Source organism: Peromyscus maniculatus, chromosome 12, assembly GCF_049852395.1.
Source record: "Peromyscus maniculatus bairdii isolate BWxNUB_F1_BW_parent chromosome 12, HU_Pman_BW_mat_3.1, whole genome shotgun sequence".
NCBI lineage: Eukaryota > Metazoa > Chordata > Mammalia > Rodentia > Cricetidae > Peromyscus > Peromyscus maniculatus.
Window position 1 is genome coordinate 9,582,567 of NC_134863.1, and position 26,486 is coordinate 9,609,052.

The following is a 26,486-nucleotide window of genomic DNA, read 5'->3' on the forward strand; positions in this document are numbered from 1 at the left end:
ACCCTTTGCCCGGGGGCAGGACGGCTGTGGCCGCTTCTCTGCTGTCACAGGCGGGAAACCCAAGGCCTTCCCCTCTCTAAAAGGAGCATGGATACTTCTCACACTAGGATACTTCTCTTAAATCTCTTCAAAAAAGATTTTATCTATTTTATGTATACAGTGCTCTCTCTGCACGTACAACTTTACGTCAGTAGAGGGCATCAGATCCCACCATAGATGGCTGTGAGCCACCATGTGGGTGCCGGGAATTGAACTCAGGACCTCTGGGAGAGTAGCCGGTGCTCTTAACCTCTGAGCCATCTCTCTAGCCACTAGGGTACTTTTTTTTTTTTTTTTTTTTTTAAGATTTATTTATTTATTGTGTTTACAGCATGTATGACTGCAGGCCAGAAGAGGGCACCAGATCTTGTTATAGATGGTTGTGAGCCACCATGTGGTTGCTGGGAATTGAACTCAGGACCTGTGGAAGAACAGCCGGTGCTCTTAACCGCTGAGCCATCTCTCCAGCCGCTAGGGCACTTCTTAATGGGAATAAGAAATGGCACTAAGGAGGCACAGACACCCGTGGGAGCCCGGGGCCTGCACGAGCCTGGGGTCTACCCTGGACACAACAAACCCTCAGCTCTTAGAGGGACATGACTCAGTTTACCTAAGGAGGAGGAGGAAAAACAGAAGAGAAAGGAAACTTAAAGCCTAAGGAAGATGAGGGATTTCAAAGCCGACCTCTCTGCTCCCCTGCTGACCCTCACTCACGGGTCCGAGAACCCAACCCGGTCTGCCGCCCGCAGGCAGGCACCCACCTTGAGGATCATGTCTTCCACCACCGAGGCGTACATGTTCCGGTGCAGTGCCACGGGCTGCAGGGTGATGCCGATCTGGAGGGGCGGAAGAAAGCATTGACTCCATCAGCGTTAGCAGCAGGCCTCTCTCGCCCCAGCAGGCGACCCTCTGGCTGGGAGGAGGGCTCTCTAACCACTCTGAACACGGGACCCCGCTTTCACCCCTAAACCTCTCATCATGGAACAACATGACTGGAATCCCCGAAGAATTCAGAATAGTGCAAGCGACACTTAAAGCTGCCAGTGTCTCGGGGCTGAGTCCTCTCCCAGGTACCGAGGGAGATGTGCTCCCCAACTGCAGCAGAGTGCTCGCCCAGGCAGGGACTGAAATACTGTACGCCCCGTGAAGGAGGTGAGGGAAGAACCCGGGACAAAGCTGCGTCTAGCCCTCGGCTGCGCGGCCATGTTCAACACGCAGCCTTTCCCGTGCACTTACGGCTCTTGCAGAAGGCTCTGACGTGGGAGAGCGGGAGCACCCCTAAGCTTTGGGCAGAAGCCAACCAGACGTCACCCGGCAGACTGCTGTCTGAGCTCCTGAGCTGGGGTGTCTGGACCCCACGCGCCTGGCCTGAGAGCGGGCAGCAGCACAGCGTCGGCCTCCTACCTTCTGCGTGATGTCACCAACGAAGCCCGAGCCTGGAGTCGGCGGCAGGTAGAATCTCATCTCTTCCTGCTTCTCTTCCTGCTCCTTCTTAATGTTCGTCTTCAGAGGCTCCGACAGGCTGAGGACATCCACTTCTTCCTCGTTCTCGGGCTCCCTTTTCTGAAACTGCTGCAGATCCTCCAGCTTCCGGCAGAGGTCGTCGGCAGTGGAGAAGGACGACAGGCACTCTGAGGGGAGGAAGCAGGCTGCGCTCCGACTCTGCAGGACCCCTGAAGGCGGAGTCTGCAGGCCGCTAACCGTTCTCCAGTTCCAGTTCTATGACTCCCTCACGAGACCCAGAGCCTCACGAAGTACAAATGCAGACAGGCGTCCTGTTCTAAATGCACTCTCTCTGCCATTAAGGCCAAAAAGATAGTACGTAGTTCACTCCATTGGAAACCAGACCATTGCCACACTTCCTGAGTCAATAAATTAATTTTATTCATTTTTTAAAATCTGGAAAACTTAGAAATGTACAGTAAAGTGTTGTAGAATATTATTTTAAGATGTGTTGCATTTGTTTAACTCTGTGAAGCTGTGTTACTGTGCCTGTCTAAAACACCTGATGGTCTAATAAAGAGCTGAATGGCCAATAGCGAGGCAGGAGAAAGGATAGGTGGGCTGGCAGGCTGAGAGGACAAAGGGAAGGAAAAATCTGGGGAAAAAAAGGAAGAAAGATCTAGGAACGAGAGAGGAAGGAGGAGGCCTTCAGGGGTTAGCCACCCAGGCACACAGCCAGACCCGGAGTAAGAAGGAAAGAAAAGGTATACAGGAATAGAGAAAGATAAAAGCCCTGAGGCAAAAGGTAGATGGGATAAATCCAAGTTAAAAGCTGGTAAGAAACAAGCCAAGCTAAGGCCAGGCATTTACAGTTAAGAGTGAGCCCCTGTGTGTGATTTATTTGGGAGCTGTGTAGTGGGCGCCCCCAAAGAGCAAGAACAACCAACAACATTTTGGCGTTCCAATGTGGGGCCGTAGAAACCTGAGCAACAGTGAAGAACAAAAAGTCACTCCTATTCAGCTGGTCAGAGTGCCTGCCCTAGCAAGCAGGTCGTCGTGGGATCAGGAGTCCCAGGTCTAATTACCAGACCGCACTGAGTGTGGTGGCACACACCTGTAATTCCAGAACCCCCCCGGGAGGTAGAGGCAGGAGGACCAGAAGTACAAGTTCATCTGTAGATACACAGTGAGTTCAGGGCCAGCCTGGGCTACCTGAGAAATGTGATTTAAAAAGTCATCCCTGTCTCACTGCTGTAGGGAAGTACTGTACTCTTGACATCGTAATGTACAGGAAGAGCATCAGGACAATAAAGCCATATGCGCATCCTCCTTCAGGAAGGAGGATGTGAGGTCCAGGCAGGTATAGGTGGGCCTTTATGAAGGACAGGGTGGTGGTGGCTCACCCGCTCCTGGCTCTCTGGTTTACTGACTCCAGGAGTCGCTGATGTGCCACGCTGTATACAGAGCACCAGTGAAACCCGGAGGTTTATCACACGGTCTCTGCTCACCAAGGACCTAGATCTAGAAGCTGACAAACTCTCAGCACAGATACTACATGCCACAGGAGATGAGAGAAAAGGCCACTGAGCACCAGGCTCCCAGGAAGTTTTCTGTAGAGCACAAGAGTTATCCAGACCTCTGGGCTCCAGGTTCCCTCAGGAGTGGGGAAGTCAGCTGAACCCTTCCTGTTCTCTAAGGCACAGTCAGATGCTGCCCTGATGCTAATGTGGTCCGTTTCTTTACTGGATATACCGTTTATATACATGTTATATAACATATATACTGTTTCTTTCCTACAACACTGTTGATTGTTCTCATGTGCCTCCAACACCCTCCCCGGGTTTGAGGGTACAGCAGCACCCAAGATACTGGCCTTTCTTCATGGAAACAGGCAGACTTCCCTACCAGGGGTTCCTAAAGCCACACAGAAAGGGAAGTCACTCCTATCTGAGGGAAGAGGGTGGGTTAAGAGTCTTCAAAGTCGGGGCTGGAGAGATGGCTCAGAGGTTAAGAGCACCGACTGCTCTTTCAGAGGTCCTGAGTTCAATTCCCAGCAACCACATGATGGCTCACAACCATGTGTAATGAGATCTGGCGCCCTCTTCTGTGTACATAATAAATAAAATGTTAAAAAAAAAAAAAAAAAAAAGTGAGGAAGCCTCCATGTGGCTTCCTTTAAAAAAAAAAAGTCTTCAAAGTAACACCGAGGAGACTCACGGGAAGAGCACATGGCTACCAGACGGCATGAAGTGAACATTCCTGGCTGGGCACTTGGGTGTAAACAGTTCTGCAGGGCCATGTGGTCTGGGGTGTCGCGGTAAGAAAAAGGGTCTTGTCACCTAGAGCAGCTCTCCCTCGCCCCTAACTGCAGGGGAAAACACTGCAGCCACTGAAGTGAGCTGCAGGGCTGAGGGGGGCGAGCACACCTAACAGCAGAGCAGCCCGCGAAGGCTCACCTGGCTCACTGTCGATCTGGGTCAGCACATCCTCAATGGAGTCCCCGTCATGGTGCAGGCTCTCGGGGTCTGGCGGGGTGTAGCCATGGCAGCGGCACCAGTGAGCGATGTGCTTGGTCTTTAGGGGCGTCAGGTGGTGGAATCTCGGGGTCTTCTCCAGGATCTCCTGTAACACTTTTCGAACCGTCATCGCTCTTTGCCACTGAGGAAGGTGTTGGACCAAAATCAAATCATGAAACTTCAAAACCAACCGCCATGCAGTAAAATAAACCCAGCAACTGAAGCGCCAGATTCCATCCCTCTGTAGCCACAAAGGAAGGATTTTGAAAGAGCTTCTTTGGGGACCGGTGAGATGCTCAGGAAAGGTGCCTGCCACCAAGTCACATGACCGAACTTGGTGCCCAGGACCAGAATGGCAGAAGTTAGATGACTGACTCCCTATGTCCTCCAGTCTTCACCAGTGTGCGGTGGTGTGTATGTGTATGCACATGCACAGGTATGCGCACGCGCGCGCGCACGCACGCATCCACAGAGTAAAAATTTAAAATGTAATAAAAACAACCTCTATTGGTCTTAATGCTTACAAAATACAAGAGAAACTCCTAGGTTTCTATTCACCACTTTTCATCGGGTCACGAACCAGCTTTTCGTTTTCTCCAGACCAATCACGATGACCCACCTTCCACTGTTGCCTGGCCACGCTGTATCTGATTCAACTGTATCTGGCAACACTGTTGTAAGCACACCATAAAAATCTGAATTTATTGCTATTTTGAATTTTGCAAATTTAACTTCATGTACATGTGTGTACCACTTGCAGGCCTGGTATCTGAAGAGGCCAGAAAAGGACACTGGGTCTCTTGGAAATGGAGTTACAGACCACTGTGAGCTGCCATGAGGATGCTGGGAAATGAACCCAAGTCCTCTGTGAGGACAGCCATCTTGCTGCTGAGCTGGCTCTCCCAGCCCGGAATATATAACATTTTCAAAGAGAACATGAGCTGCTTCCAGTGGTACAGGAGGGCAGGCCTTTCCAGAGACACCTGAGATCCAGAGAGTGACATTTGTGACTAGAAACAGTCTACCACCGAGTACCTTAAAGAGACACATGGCAAATTGGTCTCCTTTTTCCTTCAGGTAGAGCACACAGATGCTGAGCTCTGCTTGCTGTCTGCAGCCGGCAAACAGCCTTACCTCAGCAGCTCTCCTTTTCCCAATGTTCCAGCCGTAATACTGCTCCACAGACTTTGCAGAAAAGCAGCTGGCATCGTCACCTGGAACAGACCACAGACTGACTCTGAAGAAAGGTTGCTACAGTTTAGACCAAAATTTTGTTTATTGGAGGCTGCCTTGGAATATTAGTGCAGATGTGTTACATTTGTTTACGCTGTGGAATATTTGTTTAATGATGCAAAGATGTGTTGCATTCTTTTATGTTGCATTTGTTTAACTCTGCGAAGCTGGGTTACTTTGCCTGCCTAAAACACCTGATTGGTCTAAAAAAGAGTTGAACGGCCAATAGCTAGGCAGGAGAAAGGATAAGCGTAGCTGGCAGGCAGAGAGAATAAATAGGAGGAATTTGGGAAGAGAAAATCAGGGAGCAAAAGGAGGAGAGGAGGACATCAGGGACCAGCCACCCAGCTAGCCACAGAGTAATAAAGAATGAAAGGTATATAGAATACAGAAAGATATTCAGAGGCAAAACGTAGATGGGATAATTTAGAAAAGCTGGCTAAGAACCTGGAAACAACCTAGATATCCCTCAACCAGAGAATGGATATGGAAAATGTGGTTCATTTATACAATGGAGTATTACTCAGCTGTAAAAAAATAAATAAATAAAATAAATAAAAATAAAAATGACATTATGAAATTTGCAGGCAAATGGATGGAACTAGAAAAAAATGATTCTGAGTGAGATAATCCAGACCCAGAAAGACAAACATGGAATGTACTCACTTATTAGGAATAAAGTATAGGATAACCAACCCAAAACCACAGCCCCGGAGAGACTAGACAACATGGAGGGCCCAAAGAGGGATGCATGGATTTCCCTAGAAAGGAGAAATAAAAGAGATCTCCTGGGTAAACTAGGGGGAGGGGGAGGGGGAGGGGGAGGGGGTGGGGAGATGGGACCTGGAGGGAGCAGATTGGGCAGGGCTGGGTGTGGGGGGCAGGATGGGGGCAGGATGGAGGGGGAGAGTAACAAAAGAGACATCTTGATGGGGGGTTTCAGGGTTAGGGAGAAACCTGGTGCCAGAGAAACCCCAAGGAATTCACAAGGATGACCCCCAGCTAAGACTCCTAGCAATAATGGAGTGGGTGCCTGAACTGGCCATCTACTGTAATCAGATTGGTGACTACCTACGGGAGCCTGATTTTGGGTTCCTCGTGGCTTTACCCAGCAGGTCCACATAGAGGATGATTAGGACCACGGGCTTGAGTGCAGGTGTCTGAGATGGTCTGCACTTGGCTGTGCTGGGGGGGGGGGGTGTCTTTTGCTCCAACCCTTGGCATCTCTATAAAAACCCTGGGCAAGAGACAGTCGGGGGCCCGTTGGACTAGGTTCCAGGCCCTCTCGAGGCTATCCTTTATTTTCTATCTGTTTATCTCCGCGATATTCTCCGCAATAAATCCTTCTATCTAATATTTCCTGCTGCTCGCACTCAAGAAAACCCTGGGGAGCTGTGGGGTTGGTGGGTAAACGCCCTACAACGACCCTAATTGTCTCAGAAAGCCTTTACCAGTAACTGTGGAAGCAGATGCAGAGATCACAGCCCATCACTGGGACTCTGCTGGCTGGGAGTCCTGCTGAAGAAAGGGAGGGGGATTGTAAGGGGTGTGTGTGTGTGTGTCAAGGTCACGACAGGGGAACCCACAGAGACAGCTAACCTGGGCTCCTGGGAACTCATGGACTCTGGACCAACAGTTAGGGAGCCTGCATGGGATCAACGTAGGCCCTCTGCATGTGTGTGACAGTTGTGTATCTTGGTCTGTTTGTAAGGCTCCTAGCAGGGAGATCAGGACCTGTCCCTGATGCTTAGCTGGCTTTTGGGAACCTGTTTGCCATGCTGGATCACCCTGGCCAGCCTTTATGCAGGGGGAGGAGCTTGGTCCTGCCTCAACTTGATGTGCCATGATTTGTTCAAAGCCATGGGAGGCCTGCCCCTTTCTGGAGTGTATGGAGGGGGAGAGAGGAGGGTGGGGGGAGAGGAATGGGAAACTATGGTCGGTATATAAAATAAGTGGAAAAAAACGTTAAATAAAATTTAAAAAATGAAAAAGGGAAAGCTGGCTAGAAACAAGCCAAGCTAAGGCTGGGCATTCATATGTAAGAATAAGCCTCCCAGTATTTATTTGGGAGCTGGGTGGTAGACCTCACAAAGAGCAGAGAGTTAAAAAAAACAACCCCCCCCCACAACTACAGGAGGTAGCTCCCCAAGATCCTATATTTCCTTTTTTTTTTTTTTTTTTTTTTTTAAGGGTTTTCGAGATACGGTTTCTCTCTGTAGCCCTGGCAGTCCTGGACCAGGATGGCCTCACACTCAGAAAATCGGTGTCTCTGTCTCCTGAGTGCTGGGATTAAAGGTGTGCGCGACCAGTGCGCAGCTCGTTTATTTCTTTTCTAAGACAGAAAGATTTTATTTCTCTGCGTGTGTGATGCCCGTGTGCAGGTGTGGGTGTTTCTGTGCCATGTGCATGACCTCCCGGGGAGGGGTGGCTCTGTTCTCGTCTTCCACCTTACTGAGACCCCCATTTCTGCTAAGCTGTGGGCTGCAGGCTGGCTGGCCACAAGGTTCTGGCCAACTCTTGCGGCTGTCTCCCATTTTCCAGTAAGGATGCGCCAGCATTACAGATGCGAGTGCCACTGTCATCTGCCTTACTTCTGCTTACGGACTGATTAATTTTTATACTTTTATTTATTTTTTTGATACACGGTCGATGTAGTGTAAACTCTGAGGTCTGTCTGCCTCCTTATTAAGGTGTGCGCCAACACACCTGGCCCTGCCATCTGGCTTTTTATGCGGGTTCCAGGCAGCTCGGGAGCTTTTACCCACCGGGCCATCTCATTAGCCCCCCAGTTTCTTCATGTGACAAATGATTCTCACTGAACACACCTCCATCACAGATAAACGAAAGAGATGAAGGAGTACAGGGTGCCAGCCGGGGGCCTTGCCTGGCCATCGGCTTACTAAACAGCCCAGGGTCAGCCACAGGACATCTCGGCTTCAGTGTTCGTCCCTGCAACTATGAAAGATGGTTTTAAACTGCCCAGTTCTAGCTCCAACCTTCTGCATTTTTATGTAAGTGGACAGAGGGAGGGAAAGGAAACACACACGCACACGCGCATGTGCATGCACACGGTGGTGGGTGTGTGCAAGTTTGAGACTCACGTCTTCAAATCTTTTCTGCTAGGGTGGAAAACCGTCATTGAAAGAACATTTTTAACTATCTAAAAACGATCCCAAACTTCTCTCAAGTTCAAATGAGAAAAGGAGATAATATTTTCTCTTAAGGGTCAATGCTGGAGCTCGAACCCAGGACCCTGTACATGCTAGATAAAGTTCTACCGTGGAGCTCCACTCCAATCCCTCTTTCTTTTAGTTTTAAAAATCTGAGACAGGGTCTTACTAAGTTCTAGCAGGCCTTAAACTCAAGGTTGTTCTCCAGGATCCCCACCAAGAGCTGAGATTACAAACTTGTACCACAAGGCCCAGCAATTTCTTTGCCGCCATAGGTGGAAAAACCAAGCCCGGTGGTCAGTGCTCAGCCTGTCACGTGAGTGGCAGAGACCGCTGCACACCTCCCCGCTGACTCCAATGGTGACCTCACCCACGAGCAAACACCTGTCCCCTTAGTAAGTATTGTCTCTGCTGTCGGAACAACTCAGATAATAAACACGTAAGCCGTTCATCCCACTGAGATACAGAGGACTTTGCTTTCGGGTGTCTTGAAAATTATTATTTCCAAACAGTATGTGATCTTAAATTTTAGAGAAAGATTGGCGGTCTAAAAGTCTCGCAGAGCTGGGCGTGTACCCACCTTGTCACCCAGAGCTGTGTGAATCAATTAACCCTGCCGCACCGCTGTTTCCTGTGAGCAGGAGGTGACACCACCACACCAGACTGGCTAGTGACATGTGTATGTCAAGGACCCACAGCAGACAGCAGGCCGGGCACACTGTGCCTTAATCATGTATGTTTAATATTCATAACTTACATATGAAAACAAATGTAAAAAGTCCCTTCTGCTGATCAGACCATAAGTGACTGAAGACTATGGGGTCGGGGGTAAAGCGGCTGAGTAGTGAGACAGATGTGACCAAGACACTGAGACCCCTGCAGGGGGCCGGCTAAAAGTCACCATCACTGCAACATCCCATATCCCAAGGAGTTCGGATTAACAAAACACACGAGCAGGCTGAGAACAATTGTCTTACCTTTCGCGGTAATTAGGGGAATCTTCTTGACCACTGCTGTCAGGAGTTGCTGGATGGTCTCCAAATGGTCTACCCTGCGAAGGGACCAAAGGCAATAAACACAGGTGTGCACACACACCCCCCCGAAATGCTCAATCCTGAGAACTGTACAGGTTTGTCAAACATGAACACACGCACGCACGCACGCACGCGCGTGCACACATACACTCTCTCTCTCCCTCTGCATCCTTTGTTTTTAAAGACAGGGTCTCATGTAGCCCTGGATGGCCTCAAATTTGCAGATGCTCATGAATTCCTGATCTTCCTACTGATGCACCCTCCCCCACACCCAATGCTGGGATTATGGCTGGGAACCACCATAAAAGGTTCCAGATCTTCTTTATAAAGCATTTTATGCTTAAACAGAAATGTCAAGAACAAACAGATTTTGGCAAATTATACAACTATCTCAGACATTTTATCTACATTTGAAAATGAGCAAGAACCTCTCTGCAAGGTGACTGCTGTTACACACATGCCTGTCTCAGGGTTACTGACTGATGCCTCCATCTGTCACGCTAAGAGACATCATGTTTCTATGTCTCTAGAGGCTCCTGGCAATTCAAAGTGCACGTCAGAGGGAGGTTCCTGGTTTGGAGATGTAAAACCTAATGAACTACCTTCTAGGAAGCAAGAGAAACATGGCTCTGCAGAGGCAGCTTCGGAGCACAGGCAGGAAAACAAAAAGCACACACGGGCTGATTTCACTCGAGTGTGCTATCCCCACACGGGCTGATTTCACTAGAGTGTGCTATCCCCACACGGGCTGATTACACTAGAGTGTGCTATCCCCACTCGCCCGTACATCAGCAAGCTCTAGTGAGCTCTGGGGCCTCCATGACGACGGGTCAGGTGCCACCCCTAAGCTATACCACTGGCTAAAATAAACCCTTCAGGGCTGGGAAGATGGCTCAGTGGCTAATTAAGAGCACTGGCTGTTCTTCCTGAGGACCCAAGTTCAATTCCCAGCACTGACATGGTGGTTCACTCACCATCTGAAATGAAACTCTAGTCTCAGGGGATCTGACACCTTCTGGCCTCTTTGGACACCAGGTCCACAAGAAGTGCACAGACACACGTGCAGACAAAATACTCATACACTTAAAAAATATTAAACTCTTCAGCCCTGCAAGGACACTGCCTCCCAACCCGGAGGCTTAACTCACCATGTCCACACACACTCGGCTGTCACAGAGACATCAAAAGCAGAGCCCCCTCAGAAGAGACCACTTACTTAATGACGTAGGTGCCCAGCTCAGAGCTCTCTTCGGTTTTCACTGCTGTCTGGCCCTCCTGGGAGAGGCAGTTGGGTGCAGGAGTTTCAGGCTCGGTCTTCACTACAAAGGAAGATCAACAGGGACTGTCGGGGGCTGGCTGTGCCAGCCAAACAACTGTCCTCGGTTGAGGGCCCTGCCAACTGAGGTGTGAGGATACAAGGGACCCGGATGGCGCCTGTCCTCAGTCTGCGCACCCAGAGAATGGTTAGCTTAGGTCTCCGGGTGGGCGACTCTCGGTGGCCCGCCCGTCACACCACGCTGCTCTGGACTGAGAGTAGCACACCGTGTGTCTAATCTGGTGTCACCTTTCCAGCTAAGCTTTCCGACCTGTCCTGAGACACAGGACAGAGAGTCAACAGCAGATCCTTTGTGCTTGGCGACTTTCAAGTTGATTGTATCCGGCTTTCAACACCACAGGCCGAATGAATATCCTCAATTTGAAGCATTTCAACAACCAAAGCTGCTCAGATGCCAACATGCTCCCGCACAGGTGAACTGTTCATTTTATAAAACTGTTACTATTATATATTATTTTTGGTATTTTGAGACAGGGTCTCATTAGCCAGGTTGGCCCAGCTGGCCTGGAACTCACACAAACCCTCCTGCTTCAGCCTCTCAAGTACTGGAATTACAGGTGTGAGTCATTATACCTGGCTATAATATATACAAAATTAGTCAGAAATATCGTATAAAATTATCTTCAGGTTATATGTCCTAAGGTGTATATGAGGCATAAATTAAAATCTTTAGATTGGAGTTATTTCATGACATATTTATTTACATGCATATGCTTACATATTTATGTAAATACTATAAAATTCACAACACTTCTGTCCTCGACAGGAGACATTCAAACTGTTTTAACTCTACTACGTAAACATTAATGTCTCGGGGACACGCCTCTCTTCCCTTAGTCTTCTTTAACCAACGACCTACGCTGCCACAGCTCCTGTGCGGCACGGCCTCCCTGCCTCGGCTCTCGGACGGTCTTTCCTCATGTAAGCACACCGGTGTGTGTCTGTGGGGCATGCGCACCTGAGTGCAGGTGTCTGAGGCCATCAGAAGAGGGCACTGGATCCCCAGAAGCAGCAGTTATGGGGGGCTGTGAGCCCCCACTGTGAGTGCTGGGAACCAAACTCAGGTTCTCTGGAAGAAGTGCTCGCTTTTCCAGAGCTGAGCTGTCTCTCTAGACTGATGTCTGTCCTGTACACCGCCACCAAAAGCCTTTATCGCTGCCATTTTCCTACTCAGTACTGTCCACAGTCTTACACGACAGTATCTCTCCTCTCCTTTTTCACTGACATACAACTGGCAGCCAGCAAACATTATCTGATAAATGTTTCCTAGTCCTACACTCATGTTTCCATCACTCAGTCACCCTGTCTGTTTCTATCAGGGTCCCTCAAGCTTGCCCCTCCCTCCCTGACAAGCCTGGTTTGAGGTGGAGTCGCACCACACACTTTCAGTCAACGCCACCACTGTTAGTTATCATGAACACGGGTCATCCATGTTTCTTGACAGACATTTGCAATCTTTCCCACAAGTGGATCCCCTAGAACACAGGATGCATATTGTTTAATTTTGTTAAAAACTGCTCGCTGGTTTCCAAAGAGCTTGTATCATTCTGTAGCTCCACTACGGCCAACCCAGGTGCCCACTGTTTGATGTCCCTGGCAGCCTCTGTATTGCGAAAACTGGAATTCCTGGTGATTCTGCATCGTTGCTAGGGTTTTAATTTGTATTTCCTTCATAACTAATAAAGCTGAATAATTCTCACAGGCTTTGTGCTATCTGGATGCCTTCTTCTGTGAAGTGTTTATCCCGTTTTTCACACTGATTTTGAATGAATGGCCTATGGCTGGACTTTTTGCTCTTTTAATATTCTCGGATGGAGCAAGGTTCCCATAATAAAGTCTAACATTGCTCCTACATCCTGTGTCTCACATTTTCTTCCAGGAAAAAAAGGTTCTAAACCTTTCACATTTGGGTTTATAGTCTACCTCAAATTAGTTGTTACCTCTGATGTAAAGCAGGATCTTTCCTGCTTTCAGACACTTCTCATGCTAGTCAAAGAAAAGACCACCCCTCCCCCGTGGACAGTATCATAGGTGTTCTTTTGTGTTCCATGAGTCTCTCTAATCTTTGACTATTTCAAAGGCGGAGGCTCCTTGGTATTCATATCTGCTTCCCTAAGTTTTCCTCATTTTTGTTCAAGATTGTTCTGTTATTGAAAAACCTGATTAATAAATTACCTCTTGACTGTCTCACTAAAGGTCAAGGCCAGCCTTTGCTTCCAGAATGCTGAGGTTATAGGGGTATACCCCTATGTCTGACTTTGACCATTTTATTTTAGGTGTTTGCACTCTGAACTATAACATACATTTCCATTTATCTCCTCTTAACTTCTCTTGAGATGTTTAGGGCTGTTCCTACAAATCTAATAGTTTTCTACTCTTTTTTAACTTATGTGTATGCATGTAGATACCACCAGGACTGTGAGGGCTCCCACTGAAGCCAGAAGAGGGCATCATACTTAGATTCCCCCAGAGCTGGAGCTGTAGGTTGCTATGAGCTAAGGATACAGGGGCTGGGATTCAAACTTGGGTCCTCTGCAAGAACACAAAGAGCTCTTAACTGCTGAGCCATCTCTCTGGCTGCCACATCTGCCCTTTATTCTATCCTTGTTTAGTATGTGTGTACATATATGTGTGGGTCTACATGTCATGGCATATGGGAGGTCAGAGGACACTTGGGGAGATGGGTTCTCTCCTGGGGCTCAAACTCAGGTCCCTCAGCCTTGGGGAAAGCATCCTCGCCCACTACGCCAACAATGGCCCCAAACCGCTGTCCTGCCCCATCTTTCCCTCTCTTCATTAACTGATATTTGGATGTTGAGTCCTCCCTCCCTCCTCTTTAGTTTATGGAGAAAGGGTCTTGCTATGCAGCCCAGACTGGCCTTGAACTTGCCACAGTCTTCCTGTCTCAGCCTTCTGAATGCTGGTGTTACCAAGGTGAGCTACCATTCCTTATAAAATGTTTTAATTTTACTTTTTAAGATTTGTTTTATTTCACGTGTATGAACATTTTGTCTGCATGCATGCACGTGTACAGTGCTCTCAGAAGAGGGCCCTAGATCACCTAAGATGGGAGTCGGAGGCAGCTGGGAGCTGCCATGCTGAGTGCCTGGAACTGAACTCAGGCCCTATCTAAAACAGGTGCTCTAACTGCTGAGCCATCTCTCCAGGCCTTGCCTCTAATTTCTGAATTACTGTGGTTAGAATGTAGAAATTAAAACCATTTCTCCATGTATACTGACTCATACTGAGTGACTTTGGCAATGCCACAGTTAACCATGCATATTTCCCCAACCCCCCAGCCATTCTGAAACTTCAAGAAACAGGAAGAGGTCCTCACAGAGTTCAGACCCCCAGTTCTACAGGCTTAAGAGCAGTCTCTTGAATTCATCTTTTTTTTTTTTTTTTTTTTTTTTTTGGTTTTTTCGAGACAGGGTTTCTCTGTGTAGCTTTGTGCCTTTCCTGGAGCTCACTTGGTAGCCCAGGCTGGCCTCGAACTCACAGAGATCCGCCTGGCTCTGCCTCCCGAGTGCTGGGATTAAAGGCGTGCGCTACCACGCCCGGCCTTGAATTCATCTTTTAACAAATTAAAAATACTTTGTGTTTCAGTGTTTTGCCTGCATGCATGTGTATTACACGCCTGCAGTGGCCAGCAGGGGGCAATGGATCCCCTGGACCTGGAGTTTACAGAGACAGCTGTTAAAGTGCCATGTAGGTAGGTGCTGAGACTTGAACCTAAGTCCCCTGGAAGAATAGCATGTTCTCTTAACTACTGAGCCAACTCTCCAACCCCACGAATCTGTCATTTGAATACTCATAGAATTACATAGCCACAGCTTTTAAAATCTTTTCATTTTTCAGTGAAGGTATCAAGCATCCCAAGCGGGCCTTAAACTTGCTATGTAGCTGCGGAACACCTTAAACCCCTGGCTCTCTTATTTCTTTACTTATCCATTCATTTACTTGCATGTGTATGGATATTTTGCTTGTGAGTAGTCTGTGCAGTCGTGTGTGAGTTCCTGCAGAGGCCAGAAGAGGGCATTGGGTCCTCTGGAACTGGAGTTACAGGCAGTTGTGAGCTGCCATGTGGGTGCTGGGAAATGAACCTGGGTCCCCTGGAAGAACAACCACTCTTTTTTTTTAATTATTAAGAAATTTTCTATTCATTTTAATACCAACCACAGGTCCCCCTCCCCTCCTTCCTCTCCCCCAGCCCCCCCACCCCCCAATCCACCTGCTCCAAGGCAAGGCCTCCCGTGGGAGTCAGCAGAGCCTGGTACACTCAGAAGAACCACCAACCACTCTTAACCACTAAGCCATCTCTCTGGCCCAATGGTTCTGCTTCCACCTCACAATGCTGGGACTTCAGGTGGGTGCCACCACACCTGATAACCAACCAAAGCATTTTCAGGTGAAGGAAACTGTTCCACAACACAAATGAAAATGTGTTCTTTAAGATTTATAATAAGCAGTGCTAACTGGGAGCCACTGAATGCCCTCAATGAAGAAAACAAAAATTACAATATACGCCTCCAATGTAAACCACTGCTCTGTAGAAGTAACCGCCTTATTCAATAAGAAACACAGAGCCAATGCAGAGATGAAAGCCCAAGAGGTCAGAGCTAAGAGCCTTACCCTTCACTGTTACAGCTATCCTCTTCCGCCAAGAAAACTACTTCCTGTGTGTTTGTCTTTATAAAGACTTCCTGTTCTGCCTTCTCATTGGTTGTAAACCCAACCACATGACCTCCTCGTCACAGCCTGTCTGTACAGACCTCCAGGTCTTCTATGGTTGGTATTGAGATTAAAGGCGTGTGTCTCCAATGCTGGCTGTATCCTTGAACACACAGAGATCCGCCTAGCTCTGCCTCCCAAGTGCTGGGATTAAAGAAGTGCACTACCACCGCCCGCCCAGCTTCTGCGATGGCTTGTTATTAGCTCTGACCCCCAGGCAACTTTATTTATTAACATACAAATAAAATCACATTTCAGTACAAATAAAATATCACCATACTGCTCAGCGGTTTTCATAAACAATATAAACAAACCTCAAAAGCGATGAAGAAAATCAAGCCCAGAAGATGTGTATGCTTTCATTTTATCCGTTTCAAACAGAAACAACCTACAGTGACAGAAATTACAATACTGGCTGACCAGAGGCTGGAAACTGAGTAAGGGTTGGAAAAAAAAAAGGATAAGGGCCATGGATATCTCCCTGTCTCGGATGGTACATTCTTTATATTTACTGACCATCAGATGGCACGTTTATTATCTCTGCACTTCACGGCACATTTTACTTTGCTTAAAATCAAAACAGAGGGCTGGCGAGAGGGCTCAGTGGGCAAAGGTGCTTGCTGCCAAGCCTGAGTTCCGTTCCTGGGATTCACATGGTGGGAGCAGAGAAACAACCCCAACAAGTTGTCCATAAACTTCGATATGCACACCAGTGTGTGTATGTAAGTGTGCACACATATAGTTAGTTAATGTAATAAAAACCAAAACTAAGAGATGATCTGTCCTGGCCTGAAATTAAATGATCATCAATCGGTGCAGAGTGGTATCAATGCTTTCATAGCTACACAGGATAATCCTTAATTACTGGAGGCTTTGTGAGTCACACGGTCTCTAAAGGAACCAAACTCGGGGCAATAAAGACTTATTAACAAAATCAGGTCCTGGATCCCTGTCAGCTACACTCTGCTTTAAGCAAGCATTTAGCAAATCACAAATCCACCTCCTAAGACAATGGGATCCCAGAATGCCTGAAAAGCAGCCTAGCACAAATTTCAACTTCACTGCTTTCTGGATTTGGGAAGTGTATGCATCTCTGAACACAATCCAGGGCATGACAGCTATCCTGAAGGACTGATCTAAGAATTAGTGATAGTGTTATATGCACATAACAGCAGGTACCAGAACACATGGAGCCTGTCATTGCTAGAGGTGCTATAGATGATGAAGGTTTGCTCTGATCCACTGTATTCCACCTTCTAATCATCTATTCTTAAAGTCTTAAGATGCTCTGCTAGCTCAGTCTGCTCCCTACTAAAGCTCCTTCCTCACAACTATGCTGCCCCAAAGCATCCCCAAGTGGTCAATTTCCATAAATTAGCCCTTCAAGTCTTATCTCTACTATTCCCTTAATCCAGCACACCCCTTAACCTCCTTACAGTCGAAGGGCTCTCTACTCTTCAAAAGTCCGGTTTATACATGCCCAAGAAAGTCTGTCCCCAGTCAAGGTGGAGGTGATGCACGCCTTTACTCCCAGCACTTGAGAGACAGAGGCAGGCCTATCTCTGTGAGTTCGAGGCCAGCCTGGTCTACAGAGTGAGTTCTAGGACAGCCAGGGCAACACAGAGAAACCCTGTCTCAAAAAAATCAACCACCAACCAACCAACGACACAAACAAACAATAAGAAAACCCCCACAAAATCCTGTCCCCAAGAGCCCTGACCAGACATCCTGGACCGCAGTATGTCGGCAATCACTTTCTAGATCTTACACTTAGCAGCCAGGCGGTGGTGGCGCACGCCTTTAATCCCAGCACTCGGGAGGCAGAGCCAGGCGGATCTCTGTGAGTTCGAGGCCAGCCTGGGCCACCAAGTGAGTTCCAGGAAAGGCGCAAAGCTACACAGAGAAACCCTGTCTCAAAAAACAAAACAAAACAACAACAACAACAAAAAAAAAAAAAACACTTAGCAACCAGTTTGCTATTTATGCACCTTTCCTCAACCTGGTTATAAACTGGAGGGCAAAATGATGCCTGATGCCCCTCAATGTCTATTTCCCTCAGTCTATGACATAAGTATTTATTTATTTGTCGTGTATTTGTCAAGCGGCTGACAACAGATGCTGAAATTCAAAACATTCAGACTATAGGACGTCCTGCATGAAATTCTGGGACAGAGACGCACACTGTGAAGTCCCACATACCTTTTGCTATAGCTACTGGAGCAGAGCTGGGGGGAGCTGGATTTGGGACACCGATGGGCAGGACGGTAGGGAATTTGCTGGTAGAAAAGGACTGAACCACTAAGACAGAAAAGGGAGATAGAATAGTGACAGAAATTAGTACTTGTCTTCAACAACCTTATCCATGTGTATCATACACTCCAGTCACACTCACTGCCCCTTCTCCACGACTTTACATCCCCACCCGCTCCCCTTTCTTCCAGCAAGGCCTCCCACTATCTCATCTTTTTGTTTTGAGACCCAGAGTCTAGCCAGCACTGCACACACAGACACTGGTGTGGAGCTATCTATCTACTGGAGCATGGGCAATTCCCCAGTGGTTGAACCACAAGACACAACTCCCCGTCTCCGGTAGCCATCAACTGCTAATCAGTGCTCCCTCCCCCTGCAAGGGCTGGGCTTATGAGGCACTCTCCAATCCATGACTGAATGTTGACAGACCCAGCCCTGTGTAGGCAGCCACAGTGACTGCAAGTTCCTGAGTGCAAGGCTATGGTGTGTCCAGAAGACAGAGTCCCACGGCCCTACTCCCCAACCCGTGGCTTCCTTGCAAGACGGAAACTGATAAAGGACCTAGCGCCCATGCTTAGCTGTGCTGTCTGCTAATGGCAGGGTAACTGAGCTACATCCTCCACTATGGTCACGGGAGGGGGGGGAGGGCACATCAGGAAACTAAGAAAACAATAACCCAACTCTCACAAAGTGTTCCCTTTTGACTTATCTTTAAAAATGGGTAGCAAGATGGCTCAGGGCACACAGATGCTGGTCACCAGGCACTGCAATGGCCTGGCTGCATGCACGCACGCACAATGTAATTTAAGGGCTAACTGACAGCTCATATATATATATATATATATATATATATATATATATATATATATATGTATATGTATATGTATATGTATATGTATATGTATATGTATATGTATATGTATATGTATATGTGTGTATATATATATATATATATATATATATATATATATATATATATATGTACAAAGCCGAGACCTCCGGACCTGGCAGGAGGAGGAGTCCTCTGAGACGAGCTGTGGGGGCTCGAGGGTGGGACGCACCTTTATTCACAGGCATCAGGACGGTCTGCACGCCCCCGGAGGTGTTGATGCCCAGTGGCTTGAGCTGACTGGGGATTGTCAGGACAGCCTGCTGGGGACTGGACTGACCGGAATGAATCTTCAACAATCCTGCAGTGAGTGGGAAGACAAAGCCGAGCAAAGATCAGACACTTCCTTCAAGCTCCTGCCCTCTCTGCCACTCTGGGTTTCTCCCACAAGGAAGTTCCCAGGACAATCACCCTTTAGTTAAAAAAACAGTCTGGTGCAGGGGGCAATGGACAGTGGAGATTTTACAATGAAACTCTGATATAATAAAATCATTTATTTTTCAAGTGTCCTTGCCCTAAACCAAAAAAACAAGAAACAGGAAAGAGAATTCCGCAAACACACAGAAGAGAACAAAATTCTGCAAAGCTAACAGAAAGGTGCAGAGGGGAGCAAAAGCCTCCAAACAGCAATTGCTGCCCAGACGTGTCCTCTGGGGAAAACAACGCCCTGGCGTTTTAGTTTCCAAATTTCTATTTTTATCCAAATACTGTACGCTAAGCAGCTGGAGGGCTGTAAGAGGACAGAGTTTCTGACTGAACAGTCTAACCCAGTGCCTGGTGTCGCCGCCTGCAACCCTTTTGATGAATCACCTCAGCATTTGTTTTTCATTATGTCAGTGTTTACAGAAGAGAATGTACACACCGCAGGCCTGGCTTCCTGAACCTTCTGGGGCCCATGCGAGGGCGAAAAGCCTTTTTTTTTGAGCCAGGACTTGGAATGTAGGGAAGAGGAAAAGGAAGTACCTCAGAAGGCTTGTCTCAGTGATGGGAGCAGTGGAGCATGCCTTTAATCCCAGCCGCCAGGAGGCAGAGGCGGGAAGATTTCTGTAAGTTTGGGCCAACCTGGTCTACATGGGTCCAGGACAGCCAGGACTACAGAGAGAGTAAGGGTGCCTGCTGCCAAGCCCGACGACCTAAGAACCAACCCTTCAAGTTGTCCGGTCACCCTCTCACCCCCACGTTAAATGTAGCTATCTGGAACTATTTCTGGATTATTTAATGACATGTAGTACCAACATGAATACCTTCCAAACACGTTCTGTCTAACGGAAGGAATGTCACTTACCCGACACCGTGGCTTTCCCAGAGATGGAGCTTGGTGTGGACACCAGGGATGCTGCGCTGACCGAGGGAGCTGTGCCCTTGCACGTGCCCACGGTGGCCTGGCTTACACACACTTGTGGCTGCCCGGGAGTTTTGATTATAGAGCCGACAGAGGATGAAACAGGCACTGACCCTTCCGACTGTTCAGTCATAGAGAAACACGTGGAGTCAGGGGAATTAGGAAGAGAGCATGTAACTTACACAGAGCACTGGCTCACACACAGCACACTAACAAACAGCAACTCTGTAACCACCACCACCTACTAAATGTCATGCTATCTTGTTTATAAAAGATGCCTGTTTACATATGTAGGCACGTGTACCGCGGCACTGGCGAAGGTCCGAGAGGACAACCTGTAGGAGTCAGTTCTCTCTTCCCACCATGCGGGTCCTGAGAATTAAATTCAGGTTGCTGGCAGACGCCCCTAAAGCTAAACTTCCTCCTTGCCCATGTCATGCTATTTTAAAAAGAATAGTTTAAGAATTTTTTTACATGTATTTTGTGTGTGTGTGTGTGTGTGTATTCATGTGTCATGCTTGTGCAGGTGCCTGCAGAATTCAAGAGAGGGCATCAGATCCCCTAGAAGTAGTTACGGATGGTTGTGAGCCCCTTGTATGGGTGCTGGGTACTGAACTCAGGTCCCCTGGAAGAGCAGCAAGTGTTCTCAACTGATGTAGGTCAGAACACTTACCTACTGTGCACAAAGCCCCAGTTCTGATTGCTCACATGGCATAAACTGGGTGTGGCACATGGCTGTAATCTCACACTTACACACACAGAGGATGGTTTCTCTGATTTAGCAGTTACTCTATTTTTACATTTCACAGGCCAGGAAAATTAGTTTTGCAGTTATTAAATAAAAAAAGGTTCACTAGATGAGATACACTTTTTTTAATCATAAGAATTATTATTAGAGTGTATGTGTGTGTGTGCGTGTGAGCATGTGGAGAACAGAAAACAAGCTGGCTTTCTCCTTTACCTCGGGATCCAACTCAGGCTTCCAGCCTTGCTCACCCACACAGCCTTTACCTGCTGAGCCATCTAGCCAGCCTTATATAACTTTATGAAAGGCCATTCAATACCAAAAAAGCAGGGCATGTTTTCAGAATGTATAAATGGAATAAAATGAGCTTTATTAAAACAAGCGAGAGGGAGGCTGACAGTACCATGGAGACTTAAAAGGGAGGATGCTGCGAGAAGCTCCTGCTAGGACGACTGTACACTGCAGGCCCCTCTAAGAGCCACAGCAGACAAAGGACTTCTTTGTACCAGACAGGGAACATGCAGAGAAAGCGGCATGGAGCATACGGCATACAAGGGCTGCTAGGTAGAGCGGCACAGCCATGATCAGGCACAGAGAAGGGTCTACCAGAGGCTTGAGAATAGTTTAAAGGGAAAACAAATCTCCCGACAAGTCATGTCGGATCAGCTAGGTCTTTACACATAAGGAACGAAGCTTGGTTCTAAAATCTGACACCACCAACTAGAGTCAACTCAAGATGGACCCAATTAAGAGAGGAGGACCGTAGATTAGCCCCAGCTTCTTAGACATGGCGTCACAGAAGCAACGACAGAAAACAAGTAACCAGGACGTCATCCAAAGAAATGCTGTCCGTGGTTCCCAGGATGCTCCCGAGAGAGCGTGGGCTGCTCAGATGGCCTGGTGGGTAAAGGTGCTTGCCACACGAGCCTGCTGACCTGAGTTCAAGTCCCAGAACCCACAGGGGAGAGAACCAACCTGCACACAAGAGAGCACATTCGTCCACACATCACACATAAAGGACATAGGAAGTGTAACTCTTCTAGTTAGCTGGCAGGAACAAGGAACGGCACATCTACTTTGTCAGCTCCTCAAATTAGGAGTCACTATACAAGCCAGCAAGTCTACTCCTAGCTCTGTAAACAGGAAAAACGAAATGTGTACATACATGTTTATAGACGCGTCCCTAACAGTCAACAGTAGGAAATACAGATGCTCCATTAAGTGATGGACAAAAAAAAAACAGATATCCATAAATCTAAGCATTATTCAGATACAAAAAATGGAAGATTGATAAATGTTAGAATAAAGATAAACCTTGAAAATGTTATGTGGATGGGTGTGGTGGTGCATGCCTGTAACTCCGTGAGGCAGAGGCAAGGGCCAGCCTGAGCTACAGAGAGACTGTGTCAAAACACACTGAACAGAAGCAGACAGATATGGAAGGCCACATGTGTTGCTGCATTTCTATAAAAATCTCCATGCCGGGCGGTGGTGGCGCACGCCTTTAATCCCAGCACTCGGGAGGCAGAGCCAGGCGGATCTCTGTGAGTTCGAGGCCAGCCTGGGCTACCAAGTGAGTTCCAGGAAAGTCGCAAAGCTACACAGAGAAACCCTGTCTCGAAAAAAAAAGAAAAAAAAAAAATCTCCAAACAGGAAAATCCATTTAGAAAGATTTGGGCGGTCAAGATGGCTCATGAGTAACAACTGGAGGTTGATGCCAGGATCCCACGGTGGAGGGAGAGAACAGACTCCTCCAAGCTGCCTTGGATCCCTAACGCCCCCCCCCCTTCCCCACCCCACCACAAACACACACCTAAAATAAAAAACAACACAGAAGTGGAAGCTCAGTGTTTTGTGTAGGGATGGAGGGAAAGGGGATTGGTTCGGGGTAGCTTTGGGGACAATGAACATGTTCTGGAACTAGACGATGAAAGTTAGCCAGCCCTGAAGATAGAATAAAAACCACTGAACTACGTATTAGACTCAGTACCTTTCATGCTATGTGAATTCTACACTGCAATTTTAAAAAGGACCAACATCTGAGGTCTCTCTCTCCCTCTCTCCCCGCCTCCCTCTCTCTCTCTCTCACCGCAGCTCTGCTGCTGGGCCCTCCCCACCCGATGGACCCCCGGCTCCCGCGCCCTCACCCGACGGCCCCCCGGCTCCCGTGTCCCCACCCGACGGCCCCCCGGCTCCCGTGTCCCCACCCGACGGCCCCCCGGCTCCCGTGTCCCCACCCGATGGACCCCCGGCTCCCGTGTCCTCACCCGATGGACCCCCGGCTCCCGTGCCCTCCTCACCTGGTGTGCAGCACCGTTCGTGGAGAAGGTCACCGCGGGGGACGGTGCCGCTGTGATCACCCCTCCTGCCACTCGCAGCATCGTGGTCCCAGGCTTGGCAAGCTGTGACGCCGCAGTCGCCACCGCCGCCGCCGGCACAGACTTGAGCGTGTTGTCAGGTAACTTCACCAGCGAGGCCTGCCCCGCAGCGGCTGCCTGCAGCAGTCAGAAGGCCAGGAGACAACAGTGCACACCTTGTTCCCCATCTGCACTAAACGTACTTCCGCAAGCCTTGCCCCGCAGCACTGTGGGAGGTCCGAAGGAACCTTCCAACGAGCTGGATGAACTCTACGACCTCTGAGGTCCCTTACGCTAAAATGGAACAAATAAACGAGTGCGTTTGCAGATCGTTCTCTGTAACTAGTGTCTTCAGAGCTAGCAGGCCCTGTTTTCAAAATAACTGAGTCAAAGTTTCCTTAAACCTCATGGAGTACTGTGGTTTACTTGTGTGTGATGTGACTGATGTATGTGCATATATGTGAGCATGTGCACATGCTTATGCACATGAGGAGGCTGGAGGAGGACCTCAGGTGTTCCTAGAGATAGGGTCTCTCACTGACCCTGGAGCTAAGCTAGTGGCCAGCACCCAGTGATTCCCCAGCGTCTGCCCGTACCCCCCACCCCAGCACTGGGGTGATGTCTGCACGGCCACACCCAATGTAAAAATAATTTTAATTGCTATTGTTTTGGGTGGGGGCAGCTGTGCACATGGGCTGAGGACTGAACAGGTTGCTACGCTAAGTGTCTCTACCTCTTTTTACATGGGTGCTGGGGATTTGAACTCGAGTTCTCCTGGTTGCATGCTCTTACCCACCTCCCCAGCCCCACATGGAGGCTTTAAATAGGAGAAATTAAACCTGGGTAGGGCAAGATTCACTCAGGTAAGCTAATGGTGCTCTGGGACAGACACAGCGCCAGCATGCATGCATGCATTCCTTCATTCATTCCTTCATTCATTCATTCTTCTTGGGGAGACAGTCTCTCTTTTAGCCCTAGATGGCTTCAAACTCACAAAGATCTGTGATTAAACACACGTGTCATCACATCCAGTCTAACAAAATACTTCTTTCGAAAAACTTACCCTCTGTGGCCTACAAATTTCCCTCTTTGAATTCCTTAAAACAAGAATATAGAGGCCACTGACTCAGTCATGTTTCATGTGACTGAGCATCCAGCACCTTAACTTCTTACAAAAGTGAAACAGAAACCACTAATAAATGCCACACACACCAACTCAGCTTCTTTTTTTGGACCAAGTGGCTAACTATGTACGGTTAGTCATGAGCTCACTGTCTTCCTGCCTTCCTCTCCCATGTGCCAGCATTACAGAAATGCCACAAACAGCGCACCTAGCTCAACTCCTCAGTAAGTACAATTATTATCACTTTTAGGTTGGGTGCTGAGGATCGAACTCGGGTTCTGGGTATGCCAGGCAAGGTTCTAACACTGAGCCACACATAACCTCAGCCCCTCAAACTGAATAATAAGATTTATCCAATTGATCGCCTAAATTCTGAGACATCTTAACAGGTTCCCCCACAAGCTAGGCATGGTGGTGTACGCCTTTAATTCCAGCACTCAGGAGGCAGAAGCAGGAGGATCTCTGTGAGTTCAAGGTTAGCCTAGTCTAAAAAAAAGAAAAGCAAGTTTCCCCTTCCATAAGTCTAAGTTCCCTTTATTTTATTAAATATTTATTTTTATTTATGTGTCTGAATGTTCTGCCTGTCACGTACAGATGTGTACCACGTACATGCAGTGCCCATGGAAGCCAGGAGAGGGAACTGGATCCCCTGACCTGGGCTGAGAGACAGTTGGAAGCTTCCATGTGGGTGCCGAGAACAAAACCCAGGTCCCCTGCAAGAACAGCCAAGCTCTTAACTGCTGAGCCATCTCTCCAGCCCCTTAAGTTCCCTTTATACAGCTACTGGTTTTTGTACCTTACACATTTCTGCCATCATACAGTTTGATGAATAAGTATTTACGCCACTCAATCTTCATTGCAGATCTTTGCTTTGATCCCTAAAAAATTTGTTTCATAATGTGGTCAATCTTGATTGTCAACTTGATGGGATTTAGTTACCATGGAAACAAACCGCTGGGAATGTTTATGACGGATTTAAATGATGCTGAGGTGAGATAACCTACTTCAAATGTGAGTGATACCATCCCCTGGGCTGGGGTCCCAGGCTGCATAAGAAAGAGCAAGTGACCGGAACACCAGCATTTATTCATGTCTCTGCTTCCTGACCTGGGAGGCAACACAACCAGTGGTGTCCCCTCTGGCTGCTGTGACTTCCTACCGAGGTGGACTGTACTCCAGAACTGTGAGCTAAAATAAAGCCCTCTCCCTCCTTCCCTTCCTTACGCTGCACTTGTGGCCATTCTGTCACAGCAAGAAATAAGTGCACAAATTAACAACAGTGAACTACACACAATCCACCACATTTCCCCATTCTTCCCAGTATCAAAATTATGGCAATGAGAGAAAAAATAAATACAGTCAACTGACTGTGTTCAAAGGCTACTTAATGAACAAGTAATTATGAAAACCAAACCAAACAAACCCCTAAAACTTCAAGAAGAAACAACCTGAATGGCAGCTCTGTTAAATAAATTAAAATAACAGTTGAGCAAACCAGACAGATAATAATAACCACTGATCAATGTCTTTTGAAAAATGCTAAACAAAGTCTATCAAATTAAGCCCTGCAAATATATTGCTAAGGGATGAAACATGAAAATCAAGTGTGGCTTGCTCCGGAAGTACACAAACGGTGTGACAGCAGAAACGACGTGATAAACTTGAAAGGTGGAAGTCTTCTACCAGCATAAAGGACAAAGCAAGGACCCAGCACCACGTCCTGAGGAAGGAGCCTCCAGCTGCTCCACACGTCTCTGCTCCTGCGGTTACAGCCTCTCATGGAGGATTATAAAGTCCTGCACCCAGGCAGAATCCTGGCATTGTCTCTTTGGTTCACATTAAAGAACGCTGTGGACAGTGTGTCCCTAATCTACCACATTTACTATTGGTGTGATGGCTGAGATCATCACGTTCACTAGTCGGGGTCTTTCACATGAAATCCCTTCCACAGAAATCTTCAAGTTAAGCAATCCGTGTCTTCGATGGAAGCGGATGGCCGTCCTCTCCTAAAGCGTGGCCTGCGTAGCTGGCGGAGCTTCTCCTTTGACCTCTACCACCGAATTTACCTTCTGTCAGCTGTCCCAGGCTGTATCACTCACATATCTGAACAACCCTCGGCCTTGATTTTCCCCATTCTAATTAGACACTCCTAAACCTGAGGTTTATTCTCGTTTTTTTCTGAACGGTTTGCTCAGTTGCCTACGTAACCTTAGCTCCATTAGGATTTCCCAAAGTTTGTGTAAAGAAAAACAGATTAAATGGCATAATTGCCATGTGT

The 26,486-nt window shown here is 47.8% G+C and overlaps 1 protein-coding gene across 7 annotated transcripts in view; it reads right to left on the bottom strand.

The window, feature by feature from the left end:
• Window positions 1–26,486, bottom strand: part of Yeats2 (YEATS domain containing 2) — a 97,323-nt gene that overhangs the window by 3,237 nt on the left and 67,600 nt on the right. For all 7 annotated transcript variants that reach the window (XM_076548580.1, XM_076548579.1, XM_076548583.1 and 4 more), the window contains 10 exons: window positions 23,029–23,223; window positions 19,927–20,104; window positions 18,814–18,942; window positions 17,702–17,800; window positions 10,652–10,754; window positions 9,379–9,452; window positions 5,133–5,212; window positions 3,939–4,140; window positions 1,444–1,670; window positions 801–875 (listed from right to left, as the gene is read on the bottom strand). In XM_076548580.1, the coding sequence (XP_076404695.1) occupies window positions 801–875; window positions 1,444–1,670; window positions 3,939–4,140; window positions 5,133–5,212; window positions 9,379–9,452; window positions 10,652–10,754; window positions 17,702–17,800; window positions 18,814–18,942; window positions 19,927–20,104; window positions 23,029–23,223 (1,362 nt within the window). The remainder of the gene's footprint in view (window positions 1–800; window positions 876–1,443; window positions 1,671–3,938; window positions 4,141–5,132; window positions 5,213–9,378; window positions 9,453–10,651; window positions 10,755–17,701; window positions 17,801–18,813; window positions 18,943–19,926; window positions 20,105–23,028; window positions 23,224–26,486) is intronic.